At 38.0% G+C, this 19859-nt stretch overlaps 1 protein-coding gene across 1 annotated transcript; it reads left to right on the forward strand.

The window, feature by feature from the left end:
• The first annotated feature begins 1347 nt into the window (after positions 1–1347).
• LOC133053558 (heat shock transcription factor, Y-linked-like) lies at positions 1348–3052 on the forward strand. The gene is made up of 2 exons (XM_061138112.1): positions 1348–1860; positions 2318–3052. Exons 1-2 carry the CDS (start codon positions 1348–1350, stop codon positions 3050–3052), a joined length of 1248 nt encoding a protein of 415 aa, XP_060994095.1.
• Positions 3053–19859: the final 16807 nt, after the last annotated feature.

Below are 19859 nucleotides of genomic sequence, written 5' to 3' on the forward strand. Positions count from 1 at the left end.
TTCTTTTAATCAATATTGACCAATTTTCAAACATCTGTCCAGGTTTAATGACAATATATATGCTTATATATACATATGCATATATATATACAAGTATCTATATAAAATAGATACGTTTGCATAACAGAAAATATTGATAATTTGTTATCTAACATTTTTAATTATTAGATAATTTGTTATCTAATAATTTCTGTTAGATATCAGAATTATTTCCAACTCCATGCTCCATCTCCACAGGAAATAGCCAAATTTTTTGTTGACTCAAACACTCTAAGACATGGGCAACCTGAAAAAAAAAATTGAACCTGCAACTGAGATTTTTCAGTCATATTTATAATTGAGCTCTAAGCCCAACACTTAATTTCCTTTCTTTTTCTAAGCAATCCCTTCTTAAGATTGAAAAGTATGAAAATAGAGAGAGAGGTAGGAGATTGTAGACCTCCTCGTGTTCCAAGATTCATTTTAATCAAGAAACTAGAAAAGCCAGAAACAAAGGAAAATAATCAAGCAATATAGAATTATAAAGATTTAGCAAAATCAATGATCTTTTGTTCCTCCTCAATGGCCATAGATAACATTCTCAGCAATATCCTGTGAAGTTTTAGAGATGCTAAAGCCCCCACCACACTGAAATTTAAGTGCATATACCACAGAGTAGTTGGAACCAGACAGTTGATTATGTTGACTCCCGATGTCCTCAGTAGCAGACCATTAGTAGAATGCCCCAAAACCGAGTACACACCCCATGGCCCAACCTCAATATGTCATTAAAATACTTCTCTTGAAACTATTTGGGGAGTGGGGGTCTTTGAAGCACCATCTGCTAGGATACCCTGCTTGGTCCTACAATAAACACATGGTTTCACTGAAACCCACAGTCAGTTGATTGACTTTATTACACAGAAGCCAGTAGACCCAAGTTTGGTTGGGTAACAGTACTGAATATTAAGTATGTGTATAGAAGGGTGATAAATCACTTTTATTTCAGAAACCAGATAGATTTCTTGATGTGATTTTTCTGTGTAAAAATTCTTGAGGAATGAAATTTTGCAGGCTTCATGGTTTGGTTACTATTTCTGTAAGCAGCCTGTATTTTAACATGATGCTGAAGTAAACACTGGTTGAATGCTACCCAACAATTGCTAGGAGACCAGTGACTTTGTGATGTCACAGCTACCCTTCAATTGCTAGGAGACCAGTGATTTTGTGATGTCACAGCTTTTGACTTTCAGAACCACTGTGATGATCTAGAGAGTTTATCTCTGTAGGCCAGCCAAGCAGAATTTGAAGTTGCACTGTGTAAAGCCAGACAAATGAGAAAAGTATCTGAAGAAAGATTGATCTAAGATGGCACATATTTCTTCAGAAATTCAAGATGTTCCTCCAAAAGATGAATCAACTGGTTCAGAAACCTCCATTAGATCTTCTTTGTATGATTGTACACTTACTGGGGACAAGGTTTTGAGATCTATGGTTGAAGAATATGCTTTTCAGGCTTTGTATGAGGAAGTTGTGATAAAAAGGCCACGTTACACATTTTCTGTCTCTGAAACAGATGAGGTGAATGCACCTCTTCCACCTGGATTTCCTCAAAAATTGTGGGCAATAGTTGAAAGTGATCAGTTTGAATCTATTTGCTGGGATGAGAGTGGCACTTGTATAGTGATCAATGAAGAACTCTTCAAGAAGGAAGTCTTGGAAAGAAAGGCACCTTTCAGAGTACTTGAAACCAATAGTATGAAAAGCTTAGTTCGGCAGCTTAACCTATATGGATTTAGTAAGAAGCGACCAGCTTTTCAAAGATCTGCTTCACTACCTGACTTTCTGGAAGAAGAAAACAACATCTCTCTTTTGAGCAAGGTATTCCAAAATATTCACTCGTTGGCAATATGTAAGATTAAACCATGTGAATTAGAAAGCATGTTCATAAAACAGAATTAAAAATTGAGATAGCAAATTGTTGAAAAAGTTTAATTTTTTGAAGTTGAGAACATCTGGAGGCTAAAATATTTGATATTTAACAAGCAACTTGAAATCATATACAAGTCCTGAAGCTACTTATTTATGTATATGTATATACATATACATATATGCATATATGTGTATGTACTGTATTTACTGTATATGTACCAAGCATTTTTAGTTGAGGGGCATAATTGTTTCTAACATGTTAGCTGTTAAAACTACTAATGGCTGTGTTTCATTTGATGCTATTTAATTGGTATCATTAAAGGTATACATTGTTATGGTTTAAATGTATTTGTCAGTTTTACCTTGGCTTATAAAGAAATTAAATAATTTTATCCTTTGATTTTAGCTACACATCTACTATAATCCAAATTTTAAAAGAGGCTATCCCCAACTGTTAGTAAGAATGAAAAGAAGAGTTGGGATTAACAATGTGTCTCCAATATCTTCATTAGTTCGAGATTACAAGATGAAGCATGTTAAAGCCAGGGTCAACACAGATGATCATAACTCTGATTTTCTTCCTGAAACTAGTGGAGAGAGTGCATTTTCAGCCTCCACAAGCTTAAGTGTGCCTTTCATACAAAAGCCTTATACCAGCCAGAGAGTCGCTAATACAAGTGCCCTACCTCCGTGTGACTTACCTTCCCCATCGTCAATATCAGTTAGACAAACAGAACAGATTGTGGTAGATCAACCTGCTGTTTTAAATCAGGGGAGCATTTTTAACTGGCACTCACATAGCAGCTACACTCAAGTAAATGGCCACCTTGAGGACATTGCTACTACAACTATGCCTACTTCTCAAAACCCCATTGTTTCTCCATCACAGAGCAGTTATTCTGGACTGATGGTGGAGCCTTCTAAATTTCCAGTTACCTATAGTGATATGTCAGCCCATGACAGTCCTTATCCTAACCAGCAACAGAGAGGCAACTCATGGTCCTCAATGCCAACGACCACTTATACATCTGCCTCCTCTCTTTCAAGTCAACTTATCAAGAGTCATCATTATATGAAAACCATGTTAATTAAAACTGACCTATCAAATAAGTGTCAGATTATGGAGCCTAATGAAGATTAAAATTTACTTTAGAAGATGTCAACAAATACCTATGATTCTTGTAACTGAGCAATAAAATTACATGTTCATCGTCATAGTTTCATTTGCTTCGTTTTCATTTCATAACTTCATTTTCAAACAACAAAGTGGAAATGAGGCTTTAGATCAATGTCTGGCTATTTCACTGCACTGCATTATAAACTCTTCTGTTCTGGAAAACTTTTGTTATCTGTCCTGGGTAAATGATACCTGATCTAATGTTTGTAAGCAAGAAAATGAGAGCAAAGGGAAAAGAGGTAATGGATATAAAGTGATTTCTGAAATCATCCCTGCTGAAATGAATGAGTGTCTTAAATAGGATAGCATGGGTGCAGGAAGAGATACAAACAAAATAAAAACAAATGCAAATACATTGTATGTACCTTAGTGCATTTACATTTACATTGTAATCTATAAGTTATTGATAAAGTCTTAAGAGGTTAGACAGCAGATTGTTTTCATTACAGAAATTCCTTTTGTACTTGAAAATATAGATATTGTAGCATGTCCAAAACCATGATCACCATTAACCATTACTGTGATACCAAAGATAGCATGATGTAATCAGTGACTAGCCCATAGACAGCACAAGATATGTATTTTACAAGTGGTATTTTACAGGGTCATTTTTGCTCTGCTGTCTTAAGGCACGCATTTATTTCCTGACACCAAGATTCCACCCTATATTTCCTAGTGCATGTTTAGATGTTGCTTATCTGTTCCCACAGATACAGAATAAATTCCTGGTGGTGACTGTAGCATATCAGCCTGGTTAACAATTTCTTTGAAGACATGGTATATATTTTCCTTAGTAATTTCATTATCTTTCTCTTATACTGTGCTTCTGGAGCTACAATCACACAAACTACTTTGTCATGCTAAGCCCCTTCTCACAAGTTTGCCTCAACTCCCTCTTGGGGTTAGAAGGAACTTCTCTGTGACCTCCAAGCTGAGCACAGATATCAGATCGTCCATATGTTTTGGGTCTACCTTCTTTTCTTTATGTGTCTTTCACATCAGCTAAAACTTAGAGCCTGCAAATGACACATTTTAAGTACTTGCTGAATTATCAATAAAGAAATATAATACCCAACCAAATGCTATACACATTACTCAACAACATCCTATAACCTGCACTATTATCATAATTGACCTTTCCTACTTACTGAGAAATTTTTCCAAGTTGATAAATATTTATTATATTTACATGAATGTCAAATGTAGGAATTCAAATTATAAAATGATTGCTGTTCTCATGAAGTTTACAGTCTATAAGAACCCATTCTAAGCATGTTATTTCAGGCCCCAGTTCCCTAAAATTTATAAAGGAATCATTCATTTTAATCAACTAAAAAAGTCATGGAGTAAGCAGGGATCAAAATCAATGGCTGATCATTAATATGTTTTACAACAAAATGCTCTGAGCAGAGTTTCTGTTTGTTGGACTATCCAGACTCTCATGAACACTACCTAGAAATCTCAGCAATCTCAGAACTGAGGCCCTTCCTTTAGATAGTTGTGGCAATATTAAACCACTTCCCTGTTTTGGTATGGTAACTCACATAGGACAACACCAAGTTAAGTTCACCGTTCTCATTTTTACAGCTAACAGTGAAATCTGTGGAATATTTGTGTAGGTAAGGGAGTGGCTCACCAAACACACTCTTTTTCTTTTACTGAAAATGTTCATTAAATGTAGGTGAGAATACCATGCTTTAGAGGTAATCGTTTCACAGCACTTTGAAGAGTTATGGAAATTCGTGTCCTCCATTATCATTTCAAGCCCCAAATCCAATGGCCTTGGTTTAGATTTCAGGTGTTTTACTGTATACTCAAATGTGGATGCTTTGAGCAATGTCACCTTAAAGGTGATTCCATCTTCTATTTCAAGGCTATATACTTGAAATATATTCTATTCCTTCTCAGTCCCTTCTACCTTATTTTCATGTTCTGTTTAGAGTGGCAGGTCCTTCTCAGAAAGAACAGGATTAATCCACTTAGTCCTCTGTGATAACTTGGATAAGGCATGGATAAGGACATGTTGAAAAGCTACTGTTTTGGTTCCCTCCTGAAAGCATATTATTAACCTCTACTTCAGTTGTCCTACCAAGGGAAGCCTGGTTACATGATATATTACCTTGGTGAACAATTCCCATATGGCTTGAACATATCAGTGCCTTTAATTCTCAAAAGCATATAGAGAAAACTGCTCAATACTTTAGGGAAATATTGTACATTATTTCAATTTTATTTCCTTTATGTGTTTATTTTATAATTGGTGCCTAAAATAGTAAAAGTAAAAACAAAAATTTAAGTAATGTAAATACAGAAGATTTGGGCAAGGAGTAGAGAAATTGATGGGAGAAGTTCAGAGGATGAAATTGGATGCTTAAAATATAACACCAAGGAAACCAGATCTCAAAGAGACACGTGCACCCCAATGTTCATAGCAGCACTGTTTATAATAGCCAGGACATGGAAGCAACCTAGTTGCCCATCAGCAGACGAAAGGATAAGGAAGCTGTGGTACATATACACCATGGAATATTACTCAGCCATTGAAAAGAATTAATTTGAATCAGTTCTCATGAGATGGATGAAACTGGAGCCCATTATACAGACTGAAGTAAGCCAGAAAGATAAAGAACATTACAGCATACTAACACATATATATGGAATTTAGAAAGATGGTAATGAAAACCCTATATGCAAAACAGAAAAAGAGACACAGATGTACAGAACAGACTTTTGGACTCTGTGGGAGAAGGCGAGGTTGGGATGTTTTGAGAGAACAGCATCGAAACATGTATTATATATATATATATATATATATATAAAACAAGCCAATGTGCAACTGCAGGGCCTAAAGAGGGCAATATGACTTCAATTTTGTTACCCTACACCATTATTTTCATTTTAGCAAATCACAGAATATTGTTACATGCAAAATATTCTAAGATCCCATGGGATGCAGAACAAAGGTATATCTTTTATTTTTTTAATGGGGAATATAGATTATTCGTTTTTATTTTTATTTATTTTTTCTTTTTTTTCATTTATTTTTATTAGTTGGAGGCTAATACTTAAAACATTCTGATTTAATATGTCACTAGAGTGAAATCATTAATCTACAAATTAACTTCCAACATTAAGCCTAGAAACAAGTAACGAGGAAACTCTGTGCTGTTCATAGGTGTTCATAGGTGTCCTTCACTGAGTTGAGTTTTCATTTCCTAAACGTGTTTTGAGCATATAAGGTTGTGACTGTTCGTGTGTGTGTGTGTGTGTGTGCATCAGATTAAGAATGTGTTTGTGAGTATATGTCTGGGTTGTCTTTTGGAAATTTATGTTAGAGATTTTGGATGATGAAATGGCTAATTCCAAAACAGAAAGAGGCACAAATTAAAGTGACTATTTAAAAGCCTGCTTTCACATTTCAAAGGGCAAGACAAATGGGTGAGTTGCAAAGGTTGAAAGCATTTCAATAATCACCAAGCTACTGCACCCAAACATAGTTAAACATAGTTAAAAACTATGGTACTCTTCCAATCAGCCTAGCAAAAGTTGAGCGGGACCTTAGATGTCTATTATGTCTGGCAATAACAAAACACCCACAGGCTAATATGGGAGTACCAGAGAAGCCTAAGTAGATGCCTGGAGTTTGAATCAGGCCTTCTTGTAATAGGATACTACCTTCCTATATGAGGATGCACACTCACCAGTAATGAAGACTATTCTTGGGAATCAAAGAAACTAAGGATGAAATCTGGAATTCTGTTCCCACAGGGTAGAAGCTGCCTTCCCCCTTCCCAAGTGTATCAGAAAAACAATTAAAATAGAAGGAATTTATAAGATCACCCACATGCTTCTTACATAATACCTTAAATGTCCAAGCCCCACCACACTCCTAATATGATGACTATACAGGACCTCTGGCTTCAACTCTGTGTGGCAATCATCATAAAATAATTTTATGCATATTTGATATGCTCTGATAATGCAGATCCATAAAACCAAAAATCTTGAGATCTGATTCAAAGAGGAAAACTTTGTACTCCCTGTTTTCAGTTTTATGGGGCTTTCACATGCATTCACACACGTCCACAATCCTCAACCTTCATCTGAAGACAAAAAGTGTGACATAAAGAGAAGAGGAATGGTCTATTCACAGAGAAGGCAAGTGGCAAAATCAAAATGGCTCCGGGCTCCTACCTACATCCATCCTCAGTAATGTAGCACCTTGAAAGCATTCCTAAAGGTGACCAGGATAAACAAGTCAAAGACGCTTCTCGCAGGATTCAGTTCAGTTCAGTCGCTCAGTTGTGTCCTACTCATTGCGACCCCATGAATCACAGCATGACAGGCCTACTTGTTCATCATCAACTCCCGGAGTTTACACAAACTCATGTCCATAGAGTCAATGATCCCATCCAGCCATCTCGTCCTCTGTCGTCCCCTTCTCCTCCTGTCCCCGATCCTTCCTAGCCTCAGGGTCTTTTCCAAAGTGTCAACTCTTCACATGAGGTGACCAAAGTATTGGGATTTCAGCTTCAGCATCAGTCCTTCCAGTGAAAACCCAGGACTGGTCTCCTTTAGGATGGACTGGTTGGATCCCCTTGCAGTCCAAGGGACTCTCAAGAGTCTTCTCCAACACCACAGTTCAAAAGATTACAGAGTTTGATTTAGAAGCTATAAGTTTGTGTAACTCTCACCTCATCCTAAAGATCACATACTATGCCTGTTACCACATCAGAAGATGGCCAGCTGTAGCAGATATCTAGAGACAATGACTGCTTCTGCTAAGACCAAGATTGCAGATTCAAGTGGCAGGTGGGTAAGGTTTCCATCTCAGGATACCACATGACTCCGCAGGAGTTCTCCTTCTCTGGAAAGCTCTCAAAAGACATTGTGAGAAGTACAACTTGAGGGAGGAAAAGAAGGAAACTGACAAGAGCTGTTTTCTTTCTAATTGTCCTGAATCTCACTTATCATCACAGGTACCCTGACAGAGTTACCATGCTCTCCGAACCATCTCTCAAGCACTGCCAATATCAATCTTTTGATGTTGTTCAGTCACTCAGTCTTGTCTGACTCTTTGTGACTCCATGCACAGCAAGAAATCTGGGCTCTCCTCCCCTTCAAACTCGTGACCTTTCAGTGAGTGATGCTTTGCAGCCATCTTGCCCTCTGTTGTTCCCTTCTTCTCCTGCCCCCAATAATTCCCAGCATAAATTTCTTTCCAGTGATTTTGCTCTTGGCCTCAGGGGGCCAATATTATTGGCTCTTCATGTTCAGCATCAGTCCTTCTGAGAAGAGTCAGAGATTATTTCCTTCTTGCTTTACTAGTTTGAACTCCATGCTCACCACAGAACTCTTATATGTCTTCTCCAGCATGACTGTTGCAAAACATCAATGTTTTGGCCCTCAGTTCTTGTGGTCCTGCTCCCTTCTCCATAGGTTACTCCTGAAAATCAACTTTGACTGTTTGGATCTTTTTCAGTAATCTCTCAGCTTCTTTATGTGGTGTCTAGATTGGTCATAGTTTCATCCAAGGGGAAAGTGCCTTTAAGTTTCATGGCTGCAGTCACTTCCCACAGTGATATCAGAGGTGAACAAAGTGAAACCTGTCACTGATTCAATTATATCCCATCAATATATCTCAAAATGACTGGACCAAATTCTATGCTCTTATTTTTTGTATTTGTTTGTTTTTATATTGAGTTTTAATCCAGCTTTTCCACTCTCCCCTTTAATCTTCACCAGCAGACTCTTTAGTTTCTAGTGTTTTTCAGCCATTTGTGTGTTATCCTCTTATTATTTTCTTTTTTGTTGTTGTCCTTTTATAATTAAGGCTATTTATACTGCTCACAGTAATTTTGTTTCCAACTTCAGATTCTTTCAGCAAGTTACTTTCCATGATGTCTTCTGCATAGAAGTCAAATAAGCTGGGTGACAACATAGAGCCTTGATGTATTTCCTTCCCTATTTTGTACTAGTTCATTTTTCCTTCTCCAATTCCAACTGTCGTGTCTTCACCTGCATGCACATTTCCGAGGAAACAGGTACAGTTGTCTGGTATTCTTATCTCTTTAAGAATTTTCCACAATTTTTTGTGACTGACACAGATTAATGGCTTCCCTGGTGGCTCGGATGGTAAGTCATCTGCAGACCCAGTTTCGATCCCTGTGTCTGGAAGATCCCTTGGAGAAGCAAATGATAGGCTACAGTCCATGGGGTCAAAAGAGTCAGATATGACTCATTTACACATGCAGTCTAAGCCATTAACAGAGACAATAAAGCAGGTATTGATGACTTCATGGAATCCCCTTGTTTCTTCTATGATCCAAACCCCAATTAAGTTTTACCTATTAAAACTAAATGACTAACTACACCTGCCTTTTTTTGTTGTTGTTGTTTCTATTGTTTTTCTCTGTCTCTCTTTTTCAAGCTATCATCTACAAACTGCTACATTCCTGGACACTTTCCATTTTCTTACATATGAATTAAATCATGCCCATGCCAGCCTCTGACCTTTGATACTCAAAGCAGTTAAGTTTCCAGAGCAGAAATAAGGAATCTGTGCTCTGGGAAAATCTCAGGACAGTTTGACAAATAGCTAGATATTTTCAGGAACTGACTTTTTGAGCCCAATTCCTGTACCATCTCTTATGTGGAAAAGAACTATGTTTCCTCAAGCTAATGACAATTCCTCATTAGCATAAATTTCAGGAAAAATAAATGTGCTTATCTGCATGTTCAAAGTCAATGATATACCAATTATGTGTGTATGTATGTAACCTCCCATCAAACAGATTAATTCATGTCAACTAAAGTTTGTCATTTCACTGGCATGCATAAAGGAATTACAGAGCTTGCCTAGAAAGAAAATCAGAAGTTCTGATTTGGCAGAAAACAAGAGAACATTGAGTGCAACTCTTTCCCTGGAAGTATCACAAAGAATCCTTCTACAAAGGTGACAGTTCCTCCAGAGCATCAATGAATATCAACAGAAGACCTTGCTCAACAGCAAGGACTATATGGGAACTAGGCATAACTGGGAAGAATGGAGGGAAGATAGGAGATGGAGGATGAGAGGAATAGAACCAAGCTTGTGTCTTGAGGGGGGAGATGGAAAAGCAGGGAATAGTTTGAGGATTCAGGCAAGTAACCTCACTAAACTTAAATTACTTTTGACTGAAAGGAAGCAAGGTGAATATGCTGAGGAAATATAGTTTGTCTAGAGTGAGAGTCAGAGAATGTGTGGTGTGGTCCTGCATGCCCTAAACTGCAATGCAGGCCAACTAGTGTGCATACAACCTGAAAGATGACACATGGGCTTACAAAGCCAACCTGGGAGGGAACTGCTTTTGACTATGTGGAGATAGAATGATAGATCTGGGACAACAAAGTGTGTAGAAAGGAATGCCTTTCAACAAATCCAAAACTGACAAGGAAGCGGGACCTTAGGGCTCAGTCACACAGAGGAGGTGGTGACAGAATTGAATTTCCCACTCTTGCCACATGTAAGTTTTCTTAAAATTTTTGCTTATTTGGTGTTGTAAGATTGTTTAAATCATATATATATATATGTGTGTGTGTGTGTGTGTGTGTGTGTGTATATACATATATATTGATTGTGTACTTTGTGTTCCCAATTTCTGTGCCTTTTGTTGATACTGTTTCTTGCCATTTTTGTTTTAATAGGTATATATTTCTATACTAACTGTGACTTTCTCTTGTACTGTGGGACAGCCCTTGTCATTTTTTCAGATTTTTTCCTTTCATTCTTCAGGTGGCACTCTGCTCTGGTGTCCTTTTATGTCATACAAGTTATTTGGCTGGTCCTACTGTTGATTCTGTGTTTTTCCCAATCGTCATTATTGTTTGTGTTATTTTACTTGTAGTTTGATTTTGATTTCTTACTATTTGTCTGTCTTCCTTTTTTATTCCTCTGTCTAATCTTTTGCTATGTGTTCTTGAATCTCTGACCAGAAGTTGGGCCTGATCATCTAGGCTTTCAACACTGTATCAAGAACCATAGACCACCAGAGAAATCCTGGCTCCAGTGAATATTAATTGGTGAGAGTCTCTATAAAGGCCTCCATCTGAAACTAAAAACCAGTTCTACCCAAAACCCTATCCTATGCAAAGCTGATGCCTTACACCACAGAAAAAGCAAGACAGAAACACAAGTCAAATCATTCACAGATGGACTGGCTAAAGTAAGACTAAACCCATACATACCTGCAAAAGACCGCACTGACTTGGTTCCATATAAAAGACAGAAGCATCACCTGTGGTCACAAGAATATAGTTGCCAGTCCCTCCCTCTTCAAGGACACACTAGCTACTGGCCCAAACGTATCCACTCACAGCATAGACTGGAAGTGAGTACTACAATGCTGCATCCTGGGAAGAAAAGATCATTAACATAGTAAGCTAAACAAAAGTGAAAACAGTAAAGTGTGTTGCAGGCAAAGAAACAAGATAAAAATGTGTAAGACAGAATTAAAGGGGAAATAGAAAGAAGCAACAAGAGGGAATGTTTTCCTGGACCAAGAGGCTAGTAAGACAGGTGATCCAGAGAATTTTGGATACTGTTTTATGGCCTCGTCCAGTAACAGCACATTGAGTGGCCTTCAACAAAATCTTTGCCAAACCTGAGAATGGACATTCTCAGCACCATGAGATAAAATGGTCATGAAATTTCCCCCTCAAAATCATGGTCAAGTTTATGAGCAAAAGGGGCTCTGCCAACTGAAGATTGACACTTACCATTTTCATCTACAGAGATTAAATCATTGCCACTGCAACTGCTGACTTTCAACGTTCCTGAAAGGCCTTCAGGGTGAAAATCGGGAATGAGGCACTCAGTGCTCTGAGAAAAACTGGCAGAACAGGCCTTCAGACAGTTAGATCTTTTCAGGAGATTTTATGAGTCCCAATTCTTGCATCTTCTCATACCTGGAGAAACACTGATGTCATTAATAGTGACATCTGCTTTGGCTATTAAGGAAAATTTTACAATTTAATGCAAAATAGAGTACTCAGCTATGGTTCAGACATCCTGGGAAATAACCAGGTGTTACTATGGGTGAAATTTCAGATTAGATGTTATATTGCTAAACACTTGAGTTTTCTGAGTCGTGTCAGGCTAAGATGCCACCATTCTCAAAACAATGTCTGCCAGAAGCTAGTAACTGCAACCTTACTTTTTATAAAAAACTAGGCAACTTGCCACCTGGCTAAAAGTCTTCCTGAAGTGCCAAGTCCAGACTGGGTTTCAGGCCTATTCTTCTAAAAAGAAAGATTTATTTTGTCTATTAAAATTCCAGTTATCCCTCCTCCAGCTACTACTAATTGGCTCTGTTAAAACAAAATGGAGACCAAGGGATTGAGATTTTAATCATACAAGTCTCAGATCTAGGACTTGGAACTCAGGAATACTTCCAATTCAGTCTCTTCTCCAGGCTGAGACAGTCCTATGCCCCATTTTGACAGGAAGTTATCACAGTCATAGTTTCCCTGTTCCCTAAACTAAAACTGAGCAGGACTCTGTGGGGTGGAAACTCTGCGGTACAGATCTGCTGTGTGTTCTCCATTTCTTATCTGTAGGATACAGGCTTCATTCCGCCTCCTTGACCTTCCCTGAGTTCCAAAGGGTGGGTTCAAATGATTGCTAATCAGGGAAGGGGGTGAATACAGAAACACTGGAGAAACAACCAAATGGCGGTACAGCCTTGAGGCAGGGCCCAAGTTCCTACTCAAAGAAATATGCATAACAATGTCTTTTGAGTTCTTCTATAGAACTGGGGCCCCCACCCAGGTGGAGGATGGTAACTTCAGACTAAACACAAGATTCCTGGAGCACAGCTCTGTTGCTTCACCACCAGCCAATCAAAAAAAGAAAGAAAAGAAAAAGTCACAAACCTTGCAGCCCTCACCACAAATGTTGTCCCCTGTTTCTGGGGACCAGTGATGACCATCCTGTTAGGTCTCCTGTTTGGCCCCTGTCTATTTCCTCTCTGAGAGGCACCAACAGTTTCAAACTAAATTGCTGTTATTACAAGAGTGAAAGGTGGTTTCAGATGTGAAACACCCCAACTTAGATCAGGGAGAAAGAGACTTCTGCTCTGCTAGGCAGGCCTATCTCCATGCACAGCAGTAAGAAGTTACAGAAGAAAGAGATCCCTGCCCCAATTCCCTAGAAGTATCTTGAGTATGAAGTCTCTCAGGGAGGAGTTGTTAGGGGAAGCACACTGATTGAAACAGCTCACCCTGGCCAGACACCGTAGTAACCATTTCAATGAGTTGTTTTATGACAGGAGATCCTGATAAGGAATATGGAACTAATAAGCCACCACCAACCGGAAGATTTTGGGAAAGGTCAAAAGGAGACACTGCATGTCGGTCCACTTCCCAGAATCCCTCTCGCTAGCATCCATCTTGGCTGAGCGATGCATGCGTCACCAGGAAAGACTCTGAATTAAAGTGATTGGCCAAAGACCACCCAGAAACTAATCCCATCATCATAAAACCAAGACTGAAAGCCACGCAGCAGAGCAGTTCTCCTGGGTTCCCTCACCCTCCTGCTCTCCACCCAGGTGCCCTTTCCCAATAAAATCTCTTGCTTTATTAGCAGAAATAAATAAATAAATAAAATAAAAATAAAAGGTATATATGAAAAACTCTCAGCAAACACTATCCTCAATGGTGAAAATGTGAAAGCATTTCCCCTAAAGTTAGGAACAAGACAAGGGTGTCCACTCTACAACTGCTATTCTATGTAGTTTTGGAAGTTTTGGTCAGAGCAATCAGAGCAGAAAAAGAAATAAAAGGAATCCAGATTGGAAAAGAAGTGAAAAATCTCAGTTTGCAGCTGACATGATCCTCTAAATAGAAAACTCTAAAGACTTCATAAAATTACTAGAGCTACTCAATGAATATAGTAAAGTTGCAGCATATAAAATTAACTCACAGAAATCCCTTGCATTTCTATACATTAACAATGAGAAAACAGAAAGAGACATTAAGGAAACAATTCCGTTCACCATTGCAATGAAAAGAATAAAATACTTAGGAATAAATCTACCTAAAAAAACAAAAGACCTGTATATAGAAAACTATAAAACAGTGATGAAAGAAATCAAAGAGGACACAAATAGATGGATACATATACCGTGTTCATGGATTGGAACATTCAATATAGTGAAATGAGTATACTATCCAGAGCAATCGATAGATTCCATGCACTCCTTATCAAGCTACCAATGGTATTTTTCACAGAACTGGAACAAATAAGTTCACAATTCGTATGGAAATACAAAAAACGTCGAATAACCAAGCAATCTTGAGAAAGAAGAATGGAACTGGAGGAATCAATCTGCCTGACTTCAGTCTCTACTCCAAAGCCACATCATCAAAACAGTGTGGTACTGGCACAAAGACAGAACTATAGATCAATGGAACAGAATAGAAAGCCCAGAGATGAATCCACACACCTACAGACACCTTATCTTTGACAAAGGAGGAAAGAATATACAATGGAGAAAAGACAACATCTTTAACAAGTGGTGCTGGGGAAAATGGCCAACCACTTGTAAAAGAATGAAACTAGAACACTTCCTAACACCATACCCAAAAATAAACTCAAAATGGATTAAACAGCTAAATGTAAGACCAGAAACTATAAACCTCCTAGAGGAAATCATAGGCAAAGCACTCTCCGTCATAAACCACAGGAGGATCCTCTATGACTCACCACCCAGAATATTGCAAATGAAAGCAAAAATAAACAAATGTTACCTAATTAAAGCTAAAAGCTTTTGCACAGCAAAGGAAGCTATAAGCAAGGTGAAAGACAGACTTCAGAATGGGAGAAAATAATAGCAAATGAATCAACAAAGAATTAATCTTAAAAATATACAAGCAACTCCTCCAGCTCAATTTTAGAAACATAAAAGACCCAATCAAAAAGTGAGCCAAGGAACTAAACAGACATTTGTCCAAAGAAGACATACAGATGGCTAACAAACACATGAAAAGATGCTCAACCTCACTCATTATCAGAGAAATACAAATCGAAACCACAATGAGGTACCATTACACGGAAGTCAGAATGGCTGCTATCCAAAAGTCTACAAGCAAAAATGCTGGAGAGGGTGTGGGGAAAAGGGAACCCTCTTACACTGTTGGTGGGAATGCAAACTAATACAGCCACTACGGAGAACAGTGTGGAGATTCCTTAAAAAACTGGAAATAGAACTGCCATATGACCCAGCAATCCCACTGCTGGGCCTACACACTGAGGAAATCAGAGTTGAAAGAGACACGTGTATCCCATTGTTCATTGCAGCACTGTTTATAATAGTCAGGACATGCAAACCACCTAGATGTCTATCAGCAGATGAATGGATAAGAAAGCTGTGGTGCATATACACAGTGGAATATTATTCAGTCATTAAAATTAATACATTTGAATCAGTTCTAATGAGGCAGATGAAACTGGAGCCTATTATACAGAGTGAAGTAAGCCAGAAAGAAAAACACCAATACAGTATACAAAACACATATATATATGGAATTTAGAAAGATGGTAACGATAACCCTGTATGTGAGGCAGCAAGAGAGACAAGGATGTATTGAACAGTCTTTTGAATTCTGTGGGAAAGGTCGAGGGCGGGATTATATGAGAGAATGGCATTGAAACATGTAAATTATCATATGTGAAATGAATCGTCAGTACAGGTTCGATGCACAATACAGGATGCTCGGGGCTGGTATACTGGGATGACCCAGAGGGATGGGATGCGGAGGGAGGTGCGAGGGGCGTTCAGGATGGGGAACACATATACACCCACGGCAGATTCAAGTCAATGTATGGCAAAACCAATACAATGCTGTAAGGTAAAATACATGAATTGATTAATTTAAAAATGTATTTACAGGGAAACATTGGAGGAGCAGGCATAGAAAACAGACTTATGAACATGGGCAGAAAGGAGGAGAGGGTGAGATGTATGGAAACATGGGTACAGTGGAAACTTGTGTTACCATATGTAAAATAGATAGCCAATGGTAATTTGCTGTGTGGCTCAGGAAAGTCAAACAGGGCCTCTGTATCAATCTAGAGGGATGGGATGGGGTAGTAGATGGGAGGGAGGTTCAAAAAGGAGGACATAGATGTATATCTATGGATGTTTCATGTTGAGGCTTGACAGAAAAATCATAATTCTGTAAAAATGATACTTCATTAAAAATGTTACAAAAATGCTTTTAAGTTTAATTCAGATCCAATTTTATTTATATCCAGAGTATAATTTCTGAGTCATAGGAAGTTTATATTTCATGTGTGAAAAAGAAAGATAGTGCTAAATCGTGTGCAACTCTCATGATCCTATGAACTCTGGCCTTCCAGGCTCTTCTCTCCATGGGATTCTCTAGGCAAGAATACTGGAGTGGGTTGCCATTTCTTTCTCCAGGGGGAAAGCCAAGGGAAAAGCCAATTCTTCCCTAACCAAGAATTGAACCCAGATCTCCACAATTGCAGGCAGATGCTTTACCAACTGAGCTATGCAGGAGGCCATTATATGGGAAAATCTATCCACAATTTTTTATATGTGAAATATCGAGATTTTGTATATCACTTAAGAAAATCTATCCCCAAATATGAAAGATACAGGATTCTATATTTCATGTTGAAAACATCCATTCAAATTTTCTTGTGTGAAATATGGAGAATTTCACTCCACGTCAGGACATAATGTTGTATGAAATAGAATAGTCCTTTCCTTCTTGTAGGAAAATTGATGTAAAAGTTTTCTCAAATGTTACATATAGAGGATTCCATATTTAATGATGGAAAACGGACAAATATTTTCAAGTGACAGTTATAAAAATCTCCATGCTCCTATTAGAAAATATATAACCATGGTTTGAAACATGAAACAAATAAGTATTTATGCCTCATGCTAGAATATCTGAATCCAGATTTTCAAAAGTGAAACATAAAAGTGTCATATTTCATGCCATAAGATCTCTGTCCATACTTTCACATGTGGATTAAAGAGTATTTCGTGACCTAAAATCTGCACATATATTTTCCTATATAAAATCATTACATCCATCTTTCATGCAGGAATATCTGGCATCAGATATTCCTATGTTCATAATGTTAAGAATGAAACAAAGAAAATTCCCTGTTGTGCCCAAACTCATATTTGGAATATTGAGGGTTCATATTTTCTGTAAGACAAAAATCTATCCCCTGATTCCAAATATGAAATAAACACTATTCCATACTTCATTTCAAAATATTTTTCGTCACAGTGTAATGAAAGCATATTGAAGCTATCATAGCATATTGAGTAAAATCTGTATCCAGAGTTCATAAAGGGAATATCATGTTGCAGAAGGAAAGAATGATTTTCATTTGCAAGTATAAACAGTTCCATATTTCGTTTCAGGAAATCAGGGCCCAGATGTTCCCACGTGAAATCTAGAGAATTCTGTATTTCTGTAGTAATATCAGAACTGGGATTTTCATTTGTGAATTACAGATAATTACAAAATTTGTATAGGAAAATCTGTGCCAGGATTTTATATATGACATATGTGAATTGCATAGTTCATAAATTAAAGGCCATACATTCATATGTGAAATGTAGAATTCTAATTTTCCTACCAGAATATATAGACCCAGAATTCAATATATGGCACTTAGAAAATTCTACACTTCAAAAAAAAAATTCTATACTTCATGTAATTAAATCAGCAACCAAATTGTCATAAGTAAAAAATACAGAGATTTCATACTTAATGGGTGAATAACTATCTTCAGATTATCTTATGGAAAAGTATTCCATATATCATGTCAGACAATAGTCATTGAGATTTTAATACATGAATACAATGGAAATGATATTTCAAGAGATAAAAATGTACTCAGATTTTCATGGTGAAATATAGAGAGATCCATATTTCTTGTAGGGAAATGTATGTCTAGAATTTCAAATGTTAAATATTGAGAATTCTATATTACATATGGGAAAATCATTTACAAGGTTTTCAAATGTAAAGTGGAAAGAATACCATATGCAAGCATCTGTGTCCACATCTGTGTCCACATTTTCAAACATGGAATACACAGCAATCATATTTTCTGCAGGAATCATTGCACCCAGATTTCCATATGGCCAGAGTTTAGAGTAGATTCAGTCTAACTCCACTGCTTTGTTTCAGAAGTAAACAAAGCTAGACATGCTCTTCACTAATGGAGTTGGAATCTACACTGGCTTTCATCCCATCTGAGTGGACTCATTTTCCTGGTGTGGGATCCAATGGATAGGGTGCCATTATACAGTCTGAATCTGTTCACCCCGAAGGATCTCTGAACACGTGATGTTCTTCTTCTCTTCTGTGTCCTTTTCTTGAGGTTCAAGTCCCAACCTGATTGCTTCTACTCCCTTCCTACATGACTGTGCACATATTTATTCCACCATTGATTGTACAGGGTCTTTCTGACAGCTTCCTTTTTTTTTTTTTTTTCAGTGAGTTGCTCCAAAAGCATTCATAGTTTTAATGTGCTTATTGGTGCATTTTCCTCCTCCACAAGCCTCTATGTTTCCATGAATTTGGTTTTATTAGACAACACTACTAACTCCAGTGGCTGAGCAGCGTAGGAGCTGCCAAGAGGAGTTACCCCACCCTCAATGTCAGGAGTGGTGGCTGAGATGAGCTACGTCAGGAGCATGGCCTTGAGGAGTGACCCCACATACAAGTTAAAGAGCAGGGCTTTCACTTTGCTGGAAAAGTAATGAAGAGATGCCCCATGTCCAAGTTAAGAGAAACCCAAGTAAGAAGGTAGGCACCAAGAGAGGGCATCAGAGGGCAGACTGAAACCACAATCACAGACAACTAGTCAATCTGATGACATGGGCCACAGCCTTGTGTAACTCAGTGAAACTAAGCCATGCCGTGTGGGACCACCCAAGAGTACAGGTCATGGTGGAGAGGTCAGAAAGAATGTGGCCCACTGGAGAAGGGAATGGCAAGCCACTTCAGTATTCTTGACTTGAGAGCCCCATGAATAGTATGAAAAGGCCAAAAGAGAGGACATTGAAAAATGAACTCCCCAGGTCTGTAGGTGCCCAATATGCTACTGGAGATCAGTGGAGAACTAACTCCAGAAAGATTGAAGGGATGGAGTTAAAGCAAAACAATAGCCAGTTGTGGATGAGACTGGTGATAGAAGTAAGGTCCGATGCCATAAAGAGCAATATGGCATAGGAACCTGAATGTTAGATCAATGAATCAAGGCAAACAGATGGTCAAACAGGAGATGGCATGAGTGAACATGGACATTCTGAGAATCAGTAAAATAAAATGGACAGGAATGGGTGAATTTAAATCAGAAGACCATTATATCTACTATTGTAGGCAGGAATCCCTTAGAAGAAATGGAGTAGCCACACAGTGAACGAAAGAATCAGAAATGCAGTACTTGGAAGCAATGTCAAAAACAGAGAAAGATCTCTGTTCATTTCCAAGTCATCCATTCAATATCATGCTAATCCAAGGCTTTGCCCCAACCAGTAATGATGAAGAAGATGAAGCTGAACAGTTTTATGAAGACCTACAAGACCTTTTAGAACTAACACATAAAAAGGATATCCTTTTCATTTTAGGGGACTGGAAAGCAAAAGTAAGAAGCCAAGAAACATGGAGTAACAGAGAAATATGGCCTTGCAGTACTGAATGAAGCAGGGCAAAGGCTAAAAGAGTTTGGCAA

The sequence above is a fragment of the Dama dama genome, chromosome Y, assembly GCF_033118175.1.
Source record: "Dama dama isolate Ldn47 chromosome Y, ASM3311817v1, whole genome shotgun sequence".
Lineage (NCBI taxonomy): Eukaryota > Metazoa > Chordata > Mammalia > Artiodactyla > Cervidae > Dama > Dama dama.